Source organism: Odontesthes bonariensis, chromosome 14 (genome assembly GCF_027942865.1).
Source record: "Odontesthes bonariensis isolate fOdoBon6 chromosome 14, fOdoBon6.hap1, whole genome shotgun sequence".
Taxonomy (NCBI): Eukaryota; Metazoa; Chordata; class Actinopteri; order Atheriniformes; family Atherinopsidae; genus Odontesthes; species Odontesthes bonariensis.
In genome coordinates, this window is record NC_134519.1 from 31,293,678 (window position 1) to 31,305,439 (window position 11,762).

An 11,762-nucleotide genomic window follows, 5' to 3' on the forward strand; every position below is an offset into this window, starting at 1 on the left:
CTTGCACTTGCTTAAATGATGAATCCATCTTAGAAATGTTCTTTCAGCCACATTATGGTTTCAGAGGAGTTTCCATCAACTAACCTGTTTAACTACCTGAAGGTTGTCAGCAGAGCAGATAGTGTCAGACTGAAGCTCTTGTTGAAGGCATGCTGGTCATGTCCACACAGGTCAGCGCAGTAGGTTTATTCTTCTTTGTTTGCTGTGTATTGTCTGTCAGGCTGGAACATGCTGAGCTGGGGTGGTGTTATCTGCTTAGAATCTATCTCTAAGAGGCGGCTGGTCGATATTAAATAGGATTTAAATAATCAATGAATAAATGGCATGAAGAGAGACAAGGACGGATATCTGGGTTGGAAACAGAAGCAAATATTCTCTCCAGGTTTTCATGTTAGTAGGTCTGGTTTAATTTTTAGGGATGGCTACAAAGCTTCGAGTTACATTTGGACTCTCATTCACATGTTGCAAATTTGTTTGTAAGGTGTTAATAGAAAAGACAAGGTATAACTTTAAAAAGTATAGCGTATAGACGGTTTTGTGTGTATATTTGGTAACATAGTATTTTTGATTATCCAAAATGTGGAAGAACAAAATACCTGCAAATGCAATTATCTGAGAATTTAGGTTTTTTTTCAGCCACTTTTTTTCATATTACCTGCTTCCATTAAAGATGTTTTATTAAAGATGTTATCTATTTGCATTGTGATGTCATCTTTCCTTTGTAGTTAATTCTATTGTACTTCACTGTGGAGCTTAATATCTACAATGTTTCTTTTTATATTTGGCAATCAGACAGGGTCCAGATGATTTGAATACATTCTTCAGAAGTCAAAAAAAGATTTACATTTCAAATGCAGTACGAGATCAAAAGATCTTGAGCCACCTATCATTTCTGTGTATTTTCACTTCAATTTTCATTCAAGACAAACTGCTCTGGCTTGACTTTGCAGGATTTAGTCTGTAACGTAGTTTTGGTTCCCCGCAAGTCAAACAGTTCAATAAACGAGGGCACAGGTGGCACCTAAAATTGAAAGAGTTCTTAAAATGGTCTTAGACTTTCTTTGGTGTGTTTAAGGATACACACATATTGGCACAGGCAAACACAGGATTATTGTGCAGCCAACCCGTTCTGCAAAGCACAGCTGCCACATAAGGAAGTCAGTGTGTTGAACAAACCACACCTCCTGCTCAGTCAACACTTTTTTTGGTCTGCGTGGCTTGCTGTACAACAGTTTTTGTTGCGATAGTAAAATGTATAGGACCATTTTATAAAATGGCCCCGTGGATTTTGTCTAAACTAATCAGTAGAAGTGGAAGTTTCACGCTCTGGCTCTCACATTATTGTCATCACATAGCTAAGTTTTAAATTAGACGATAAGTATTTTCACTAGCAGTTGAAAGGAATTGTAAGCTGAGTCAGATCTGAGTAAACACAATTACCTTATAATTATCTTATAATTGTGCTGATATAGAGACATCAGCAAGGACCATTTAACCTCACCTCAGCCAGTTCCACAGGTTTATCTTGTTAAAACCATGAAACCTGCCTAAGCTCCTCCCACCACTATGAGGGCACTGTGGGAGACTCAGAGACTAGAAGTGACACTGCTACATAGGTTTAGTATAGTTAGTCTCTTTTAATATCCTACCCTCTGTGCAGGAGCTTTCAGATGTGGGGCCATGTGGAAGAGGTTATGAGAAAAAGAGGAACTTACAATAGAAACCATTAAGAGATAAGATGGTTCAGTCAGGAAATACAAGACTGAAGAGTGAAGAATGCCTCTCTTCAGACTTTCAGGATGCCGGAACTGTGAGACTGGTAATAATTAACTCATGGCTGTCAACTCAACTATTTGTACATAATAATGTATGAGCCACAAGTAGACAAGACAATAAGCTATGTTTTTGAATTACAAGCTATTTCAGTGAAAGTGAAAGTAAATTTGCTGAATTGCGCTGCACTTAAGCCTTGATATATCATCACACAAAGTGTATTTGTGTGTGTGTGTGTGTGTGTGTGTGTGTGTGTGTGTGTGTGTGTTTGCTTTCGTTACCTTTTTGAAGCTTTCTCTGCAACAAAGAACCTGTCAAGCCCTGTTCTAATGTGGCAAAGCACAATTTCTGTGCCAGTAATTCTAAGGAGGAAGTTGAGAAATATGGTTAAGATTAGAACTAAGACTGGCATAGGCTGTCCACATTGAATAAAAGTTATTATAAGTGCTTATAAGGATAATTGGTAAAACCTGTGTGTGTGTGTGTTTACTCATTTTCGTTGTAGGGACCAGTAGTCACCATGGAGACCAGTGTTTTATCCTGACGTGGCAAAACCTTATAGCTAGGCTCTTTGTTCCAGTGTTTAAGTTAAGATGTATTGAGATTTCAATAAAGATTAGGCAGGAATTAGTTAGGGCTTAGCTGTCCAAAAGTAATGAAAATAAAAAATTTAAAAAAGCAAGCAACTCACTATAATTGTGAGGTCCTGATGGACCCCACATGTTTAAAGTGTCAAAACTTCAATTCATTATTATTGTTAGAATTAGGTTATAGTTAGATTTAAGGTCATGTTTAGGGTTAGCCATTCAGGTGATTGGTGATCCTATAGTGAATAACCACAAAGATAAAAAAAAAAACACGTTTGTGTGTGTGTGCGTGCTAATTTTGTTATATCTTTGGGACCTTTTCCCATTTAATCACGGACTTTGTCAGGTCCTGTCTTTCTTATAGGGACTCAAGATGGTCTTCAAAAAGCAGGATGTCATTTCTGGGACCTGGTTAGGGTTAGGGGTCAGGTGGGACGTGAGTTCAAGAGAAGATTAGGGTATTGCAATAACTGTTTGGATTAGGCTGTCCACAGTGAATCTTGTGTTTGTATACATTGCCGTCCAGCTGATGTTCTCAGATAAAAACCCAAATCAAAGAACCCCAAAGCAAAGTAGTGATTCAGGAAAAAGGTTGATTGCAATAATTCTTTTGCTAAACGGATGAGCAAACAGGTGGAGCGCAGTACAACAGAGACGAGGTGGAGTAATCTGTCCAAAATTTGCTGAAGAGTGGGCAGGGAGGCAGAGCTAGGTCCAGAGGTAGCTGTGGAGGACAAAGTTGCAGTGGCTTTGAACAAGTGGAACTTGAGTTGAGCTAACAGGTTGGCAGAAGTGGGAGAAACAAATTTAAAGTGGGGCGAAAAACATTTATTCTTAGTGTGAGTTACAAGTTAATGTCAACTTCCATTGTGGGAATGCACTACATGGCAGAAGCAAGCAGGTAGTCTTTTCTTACATCTAAATCTATCAAATTTTTTTGTGTGTACATTTTAAGGTTCCTCCCCCGCCTGATAACTCAGACAAAGAGTCCTCCAAAATGGTCTTGGCCTCGCCCCACTCCTTGCGGCTAAAGTACATATCGCTGGGGGTACTGGTGCTGCAGACCACTTCACTAGTGCTCACAATGCGCTACTCACGTACCCTAAAGGAGGATGGTCCCATCTACCTGGCCTCATCTGCTGTGGTGTCAGCTGAAGTGCTCAAGGTCTTCGCCTGCACCTTCCTAGTCTTCATGGAGAATAGTGAGTAGGAAAGAGAGGGGAAGTGGAAAGAGTGAATGAAGAGCTCTGCTTTCTCCTCTGGGTCGGTTCCCAGGTGAAGTTTAGGCAATGCAATTTTGTATGAATACTCGCCTGCCTTTTTAACATACTCCATGGGTGATCCTCAGTTGGAATTACTGACCACACTCTGTCTCTGTCAGATTTCCGCTTGCGGGCAATGAACCAGCTGCTGAAGGAGGAGATTGTGAATAAGCCTATGGACACTATGAAGCTGGCTGTGCCGGCAGCGATCTACACGCTGCAGAACAATCTGCTCTACGTTGCCCTGTCCAACCTGGATGCAGCCACCTATCAGGTTACATATGAATTTGCAGCTACAAATGCATTGCAGGTGTCTGTGTAATTAAACTATTATGCCGTATGACTTTGGATTTGTTTTACAAATGTATTATCATCATTATTTTATCATTATTATTAATAATATTTGGTTCACATGATGTTTTGTTTGCCAATGTGGGCGATTTAGGAGGATCTGTGTTTGACAGATGAAAACAAAGTGAGACCTTTATCTCTGCATGGGGATTAAATCCTTGTGCAGTGTGTTCAATGTTGCACTGCATGATTTTTCTAGAAGCCCAGAATAGATACACCGACACTTGTTTTAGAGAGGTTTTCTAGCTTTATCTACATGCATGGAAAAGAATGATATTTAAAAAGTTGTAATCTGTAATCTCCATTTAATTATGAATTTTGAATTATGAATAATTGTAAAGACTAGATGTAAAAAGTAGTATTATATTACTAATAATAAATAAAAAATATGTCATAGACAGCACTGTAGAGCATCTGCCCTTTATGGAAAGAGACAGAGGCAGTTTATTGCTACATGTTATTATTGATTTTAAGTATGATCCAGGAAAACTTGAAATACAAAATAATAAACATTTTTTTCAGTCTTCCTTTCAAGTGTATCAGGGTTAACGGCTTGTCTGTTGTGCTCTCTGTCTATACACTCCTAAAATTGAAATAAATGAATTAACTAAAACATACAAATGTGATACTAAAAAATAAAAGCAAAATTATGGAATTTTGTGCATGAATTGTTTCTTGTGCACTCAAAATAATTCTGCCACTGGCCACTCACAGTCAGATTTTTCACTACATGTATCACTGGTGTGTTTGTCATTCCCACAGGTCACGTATCAGTTGAAGATCCTCACCACAGCACTGTTCTCAGTCTCCATGCTTGGGAAGAGGTTAGGCCTCTACCAGTGGCTCTCCCTGCTCCTCCTCATGGCTGGAGTCACTCTGGTGCAGGTACCAGAAGCTCAGACTCGGCTATGTCCCTGAACAGTACACATAGACATATGAATATGAATATGTCCTATGAATATGAGCAGATTTTGTAGTCAATCAGTATTCTGTCAAGACAGATAAGTTCTACCCCTCATCAATGTTTAACTTCCACAGTGGCCCTCAGATTCAGGAGGAGACTCGGAGCAGAAGATACAGACTACAGGCTTCCAGTTTGTGGGGCTCATGGCTGTGCTGATGGCCTGCATGTCCAGCGGTTTTGCTGGAGTTTACTTCGAGAAGATCCTCAAGGAGACTAAACAGAGTGTATGGGTCCGTAACATACAGTTGGGTGAGTGGTTGTAGTCTATATTTGTATGGCAGATTGGTATGAATGTGTTGACATATGAATCCTCTATCTGTTTATGAGAAAGATAAACATGAGATATAAAGTAAAACTTTTCTAAACTGCTTGGGTGTCCTGTCTAATTTGATAGAGAAATACATTAACACCAACTATACATAAAGGAGCAATGCTTCCCACTAACTGATCAAACATGCAGGTTTTTAAAAGATAAAGTCAGCCTTTCATTCCTGTGTATCACCACCAAAGTCAAATAACACATACAATATTAGAGCTTTGGATTCAGTAATATATAGACAGATTTAACTGATACACCTACTGATGTTACAATCTATTGTCCCCTTTGATATCATTAAAGATATAAAGGTGATTTCTCCAAGTATAAAAATCAGTCTTGTTCACCCGAAGTGGGTCACAACATGGAACTTCTTCATTCAAGCTGAACGTCTCTATTGTTTGCTCCTCTTCTTGTATTCTGCTCAAGTGAATAGCCATAGGTGTGTGAAAGAAACAGGTTTTTCAAGCTCAACTGTCTTGTATTACTTTTCTGTTACCAATAGTTCATAGTTAGAGTCCTTTTTTTACAGATTAAATGATTTATGAAGGAACTTGCACGTTTGAAATGAGGAGAAATGAGGGAATGTAAGGATGTGTCTCTTTCTCTTCCTCAAAGGAAACCTCTCTCCTAACTTAACTTTCTGGTTGGATATTGTGCATTTCTTTAGAACATTTTGGCCTTGGAGATGTGAGGAGTTGACAAAATGTTTTATTTTTCCAGGAAATAACCTGGATCATTTTTAAAGAAAGAATTACATTTTCCCTTGTGTGATATCTGTGGACAAATATTTTGGCGATAAAACATTTCAGGGCAGCAGTTTTGTTCTAATAGAGCAGAATTACAACAACTCTGAGTTAGTTTCTTACATTTGCTCCAACAAACGCGTCATCTCTGCTCTCTTGTGTGTCTTTCAGGTGTGTTCAGCTTTGTGTTTGGCTTTATAGGAATGATGGTGTATGATGGCCACTCTGTAACACAGTCAGGGATGTTCCAGGGCTACAACACTATTGCCTGCGCAGTTGTTGTTCTGCAGGTTTGGCCATTATGAATAACTTAATCTTTACCTTATTGTAAATGTTCCCTTTGTTTACCACTCTTTGTGAAGCTGTAGTTGAAATGAGTTGTTATTTTTGCACTTAGTTTTGTTTTCAGGCTATGACATTACCACTGAATGATCTTTGCCTGCAGGCTCTGGGCGGTCTGGTCATCGCGGTGGTGATAAAATATGCAGACAACATCCTCAAAGGATTTGCCACATCTCTGTCAATCATCGTGTCCACTCTTATTTCATATTTCCTCCTAAAGGACTTTAACCCAACAGGGTAATCATGTTAACATCAAATGAACAGATTATATTGTTTGTTTGTAGAATTCATTGTGATTCTTTTTTGTTCTGTTCTTGCTACTTCCTCAGAGTATTCTTCTTGGGGGCAGTGCTGGTTATTGCTGCCACATTTCTTTACAGCTATGAAGGTAAACCTGCCAGCAGCAGCGCCATCAGAGTGTAGTCAGGATGCTCTTTGAGCTGTGGTGCCTGACAGAAGAAATGGCAGCCAGTCAGCCCAGACTGAGCAGGACTCTATGAACTGTGACCAACACTTGGACATGTGGAACTTGCAAATGCAGGAAATGTAAAAGCGTTACAAGTGCCTGTTACTGCCAAACAGCCACAGCTGTGATGTTGCACAGAGGATGAATGAAAATTCTGCAAAATAAATTTGTATGGGAATGTTTTACTTATAACTATAAAGGGTTACAGGGAATCCAACTTGCCATGCATACTGGATACTGTGTGTGCTATTTAAAATAATATGAATGGATCATGATGAAACCATATTCTCACGGATATTTTTTTTTACTTCAGTACTTGAATCATGTGATTTAGGAAGTGGGAATGGGGTACAGTATATTTACAAAAAGTGCATTAACAGTGCTGATGTTGCCTGAGTCAAAGAGAGGAGGACAGAGCTTCCATCTAGTGGTGGAACGAGGAGTAAAGTTACTGCATAGAGGACGGCTGACCCCTGCCAAGATACTGTCCTTTTTTATATGAGATAAAATAAACCTCAAATAAAGGAGCATGACTGCGCTCACTTTGCAGCTGACAGTCTTAGTATTTACATCAAAAGCACTTGTTCTACAGTTATTTAAATGCAAAAATAAATCTCTATTCATATGAGTGAATTAAAGTATCTTTTATGCTTTAAAAAAAAGCTCTGCCTTGATCCCCTTTTACATCGAAGTGTGTGCTTGTGTTTGTGTGCACCCTCGCACTAATGCATACACACAGAGCCAGGCAAACCAATGAATATTTTGAGCATTTTTTTTCCAGTTCCAGTTGCAGTGCACTCTAGAAAACCAAATCAGTCTCTATAGCAACAGATGGCTGAACAAGCAGCTGTGACAAACCAGACATACCGAATCAACAGTGCCTATTTTAACCTCAAAGTATTTTCAGAAGGTGGTCACAACCATTTTCATTCAACAATGGTGCTGATATTAGCACCATTGAAGCGGACCCACATTGGGTTGAGCAGATATGTGTTTGCATAGTTGTTGAAAAGACTTAGGAATTTATGTGTATGTGTGTATGGGATGAAGTGGACAGACAGGGAGAAAAGGTGCAGCCATACGGGAAGGTGAGGCGTGAACCTGGAGAGAGGCACAGATGGAGGATGAGTCATGTGACTTGCATGTGGAGTGGCAGGCAAAGACTTGGACAGAGCTCAGGATGAGCCACTGGACTGACTACAGCCATGACACAAAAACAATCTTTATCTATGTTTATCTGCAGAACATTACTGCAAAATACAGATAATATGAGGTATGAGTTCAGTGTTGGTTTAACACCACACCAAGGAAACTTTGAATAATGCATTTAGATTTGCTTATTGCAGGAAGATTCATGTAACTTCATGGGCAACATGACCTGATTAGTGCCACATCCAATCTTTCCATTGTTTGTTTGAGTACAGTTCCAGCGATGATAGATGTGTCCTGACTTGTTACCTTCTTGTCTTCAATTGGTTGTATGGCAATATTCCAAGTAATTTACACCTCGCTTATTGAAAGTATGTCTGACATGATTTATTTAATGCAGTAACAGATCCAGCTCATCTCTCTGGTTTGTCACCCATCTGAATGCAACATCAGATGCACAATAGAGGCGTGTGTGCTAAAAATATGTTGGTGTGTGAGTTTGTTGTGTACGCAAAACTCCAGTGAAAACTAAAGCAGATTTGCTTCTTTTTCCAAACTTTTATGTTAGGTGGGTGCTCTTAATACAATCTGGTCAATATATGAGTTTAATCTTAATCTAAAAAGACTCATATAATACTTTGTTTATTTTAAATTATCTGAATACATCCTTAATACTGGTACTGAGTGTGCTGAAGGCCTTAGTTGGCACGGATGAGGTTCAACCAGCCTGCAGCATTTTTGGCTGACTTTTCAATCAAAATGTCTTCAGGTAACAAGTTATACAAAACAAGTGCTATCCTTAAGCTTCTTCTCCGGGACAGTTTTTCTAGTCTCCTTCTCACGCTCATGCAATAGGATCTACATAAGGATGCAAGATGCAGTTCTTGTTGTAGGCTAATGCCTCTGTGGTACATCTAAAAACTGTGTTTGGTCTTTGCCAAAATGCAGGCAGAGCTCTTTATGCAGTCCAAAACTTATCGGGCTCCAAATAAGCCTTGATGCCACACCAGTTCCTAACAACAGTTAGTTGCAGACTTACTTTTCTGACATTGTGCTCTATCAGATCAAAGAAGTAATATCCACTTTGGCCTATCATAACAGTCCTCTTGAATCACTCAGAGATAAGGTGCCAGAAGAAAACCATTAGGCTTCATCTACTCATTGCCATTCTTCCCAACTGCACCCCCCTTTTCATGTAAAGGGAACACCTATTTTTTTTTCTGTGCACTGGTTTGACCCTCTTATTTTGGGGGTATAACCACAAGTGGTGCCCCTCTCCGAGGCCTCCACATTAGCACTTGGGCGTCGTTAGCGTTCGGTCTCCCCAGTGCGTTGGGAGGGATGGGCTCCTGGTAGTTGAGGATGTGTGGCTGCTCCTGGTAGGGACGACCCACCAGTGAAGCCCGAGAACCCAGAGGCATGTCAGGATCCACAGCAATGTCAACCCGCATCCGCCACCGCACTGTCTGCAGCACAATACGCTCCTAGAGGAAAAAGGAAACATACTCTTAATATGAATGAGATTAAATGTGTATAATTATGCAATTTGTTTTAAGCGCGTTAAGACTGCCTTGATAGTGCCTGATTTAAATTTGCATCATGTCGTCAACTGCGAATAAATGTGTGGTTAACATGCCTTGGATTACATCCAATTTTCAGTTAGAATTTCCTTTGAACCGACTGATAAACAAGATACAGAACAAGTTTTAGGCCCGCAGAACATTCATGTTTAAAGTGAGAAGTCAACACAAAACTGTGTTTTACACCTGTTCTAATCTTATTGATAACAAAAAAAGAAGAAAGCAAGCCTGACCATTTTGGGGTTTTTTTCAATATGGATTCGAGGCTGTAGCCTGACTGACTTTTTATTGCCTTAGCGGGAGCTGCATTCAGGAAACTAGGAGACAATGATGATGTCATTTGAAACTTTACACCAGAGAAGTGCTGGAGAAACCAATTACATCATAGTCAGTCTGTGTGAAATACTGATTTATAGTTCTAGATGTAAAGCCAGTGCTCCTCATTCCAGCCTGTACAAAACACATGTGATTTGTTGAAATAATCCAAAAGTAATTCAGGCAAAATAACCCTGACTTATGAAAACAAATGGTTTTCTTCTGTGCGTTTTGCCCTACCTTTGTGACAGAGTTCATGGCCACCAGCCAGGTGATGAAACTCTGGTCTCTGGTGATGTGGGTCAGCATAGGTGTGTTGCTGTTACTGATAGGAACTGCCCATGTTACGCTGGGGTAAAAGTTGTCATTCATGCTGACCGTTAGTCTGGATGGTTTGGACGTAGGGCCGGTCAGGGTGACAGTCTCCGTAGTGTTTCCGTACCAGGGGTAGCTAACGCCATCTGAGTCACTGATGGCTTTGACCCTGCCCTCTCGCAGCTCTGGTAGTTCCCAGCTGGACCTGTGGTGGAGGACACGGAGAGGGGAGATAAGAGACTGTGTAGAGTTAGATGTTCTTAGTGTATGTGTGTGTAAGTTGACATATCTACACACACACACAGAAATAAATCCAAAGGCTTATGGTGTCTTCTACTGTATGCACTTACATGCCAATATCACCATATGTGTTGTAGAACTCCATCTGGGTACAAGCTTGGATCCAGCCCACCACCCAGGTTTCATTGCGGGGCACTGGTGGCATCACAACTCCTGCTGAGGCCCTGAAGTAGGGCGTCTTGTAACGGAGCACGATAGGTGAGTTCTCCTCAATGATTGTGGGACACTGGTCGATAGAGGCGGACACCTCATACACCACAATGTTCTCCCGTCTGATGCGGGGCTTGCATGCAATGCTCTGAATACAGCCCATAGTGCAGACGACAAGCAAAATGAGCAAAACCAGAGAAGAAGGGAGCAAGTGATACCTGGCCAGTATGCTCATCAGTCCCAAAGGTTCCACCCTTGCCTGAAGAGCAGATCTAATCTTTTAATTGCACATCACCAGTGATTGGTTAGGAATAAAAAGAGGGAATATGGAGTCCCACAGTCACCATTGATCAAGACTGGAAACGTCCACCATCATATCCTCAGGATGATACGGAGAGTTGACTGAAGGGGGAGTATATCGCAAATCTCTGCAACCTCCTCCCCCCGGTCTGTCTGCTGACTGCCGCACTGCCCTTGGCGCTCGTCCCCAGAAACTGCAATCTGGCCTCCCCTGGGCTGCTGCTGCCTCTCCGCCGAGCGTCCGCAGGCTCCTCTGCTCCTCGTCGAGTCTGCGCGTCCGGCTGCACGTCGGTGCCCCTTGATCCTGCTGCTCTGCTCCCGGCTCTGCGCTGTCATGTCAAGTGGCGACAGGGCAGCCAGGTGCGTCAGAGGAGGAGGGCTGGATGCCTTTTGTTTGCCTGGCTTTCCTGTATTAGCTCTATATTCGCGCGTTGCCCTCAAAAGACAAAATCGAGGTCTTCATCACTTTGACCCATATGAGAGGAAACGTCACCAAATGAACGAGAACGTGTGCTGTAAAGGCAAGCCGACAGGGCTGTAAGAGGCTAATTTAATGTTTTCCACGCAGTGCTTCCATTCGTGGGGATGCATGAATGGTGCATCATGAATGGAGGCAGCGAGGCAGCATAAACGTGCAGATAGCATACAGTCTGTCGATTAGCTCTCTCATTACAAGGAAAAGTCTTTTCGAGCCGCGGAGCACAACGAACCGGAGAGCATCCTCTTCCAGCAGCGGGTCGCCTCGTTCGGTTTGGAGGTGCTGATGCTGTAGAGGCAGGGGAGGGGCGTCACCCGACCTCTGCATTGAAAAAAATAACAAGTGCACGCGGGCGTGGTTACGGACCT

At 41.4% G+C, this 11,762-nt stretch overlaps 2 protein-coding genes across 2 annotated transcripts; one reads left to right on the plus strand and one right to left on the minus strand.

Moving 5' to 3' along the window:
• The first annotated feature begins 1,569 nt into the window (after positions 1-1,569).
• Positions 1,570-7,432, plus strand: slc35a3b (solute carrier family 35 member A3b). Its single transcript, XM_075484025.1, has 8 exons — positions 1,570-1,819; positions 3,316-3,562; positions 3,742-3,896; positions 4,736-4,858; positions 5,012-5,186; positions 6,171-6,289; positions 6,445-6,578; positions 6,671-7,432. Exons 1-8 carry the CDS (start codon positions 1,739-1,741, stop codon positions 6,762-6,764), a joined length of 1,128 nt encoding a protein of 375 aa, XP_075340140.1. The 5' UTR covers positions 1,570-1,738; the 3' UTR covers positions 6,765-7,432.
• fam78ba (family with sequence similarity 78 member Ba) lies at positions 6,942-11,698 on the minus strand. The gene is made up of 3 exons (XM_075484026.1): positions 10,517-11,698; positions 10,092-10,371; positions 6,942-9,440 (listed from the first exon to the last, which is right to left on the minus strand). Exons 1-3 carry the CDS (start codon positions 10,849-10,851, stop codon positions 9,198-9,200), a joined length of 858 nt encoding a protein of 285 aa, XP_075340141.1. The 5' UTR covers positions 10,852-11,698; the 3' UTR covers positions 6,942-9,197.
• Positions 11,699-11,762: the final 64 nt, after the last annotated feature.

Coding starts and splice junctions, on each gene's coding strand:
- slc35a3b (XM_075484025.1), top strand. CDS start 1,739: ATGGTTCAGTCAGGAAATACAAGACTGAAGAGTGAAGAATGCCTCTCT. Junction 1,820..3,315: donor ATGCCGGAACTGTGAGACTG/GTAATAATTAAC, acceptor GTACATTTTAAG/GTTCCTCCCCCGCCTGATAA. Junction 6,290..6,444: donor GCGCAGTTGTTGTTCTGCAG/GTTTGGCCATTA, acceptor CTTTGCCTGCAG/GCTCTGGGCGGTCTGGTCAT.
- fam78ba (XM_075484026.1), bottom strand. CDS start 10,851: ATGAGCATACTGGCCAGGTATCACTTGCTCCCTTCTTCTCTGGTTTTG. Junction 10,372..10,516: donor ACATATGGTGATATTGGCAT/GTAAGTGCATAC, acceptor CCTCCACCACAG/GTCCAGCTGGGAACTACCAG. Junction 9,441..10,091: donor CCATGAACTCTGTCACAAAG/GTAGGGCAAAAC, acceptor TTTTTCCTCTAG/GAGCGTATTGTGCTGCAGAC.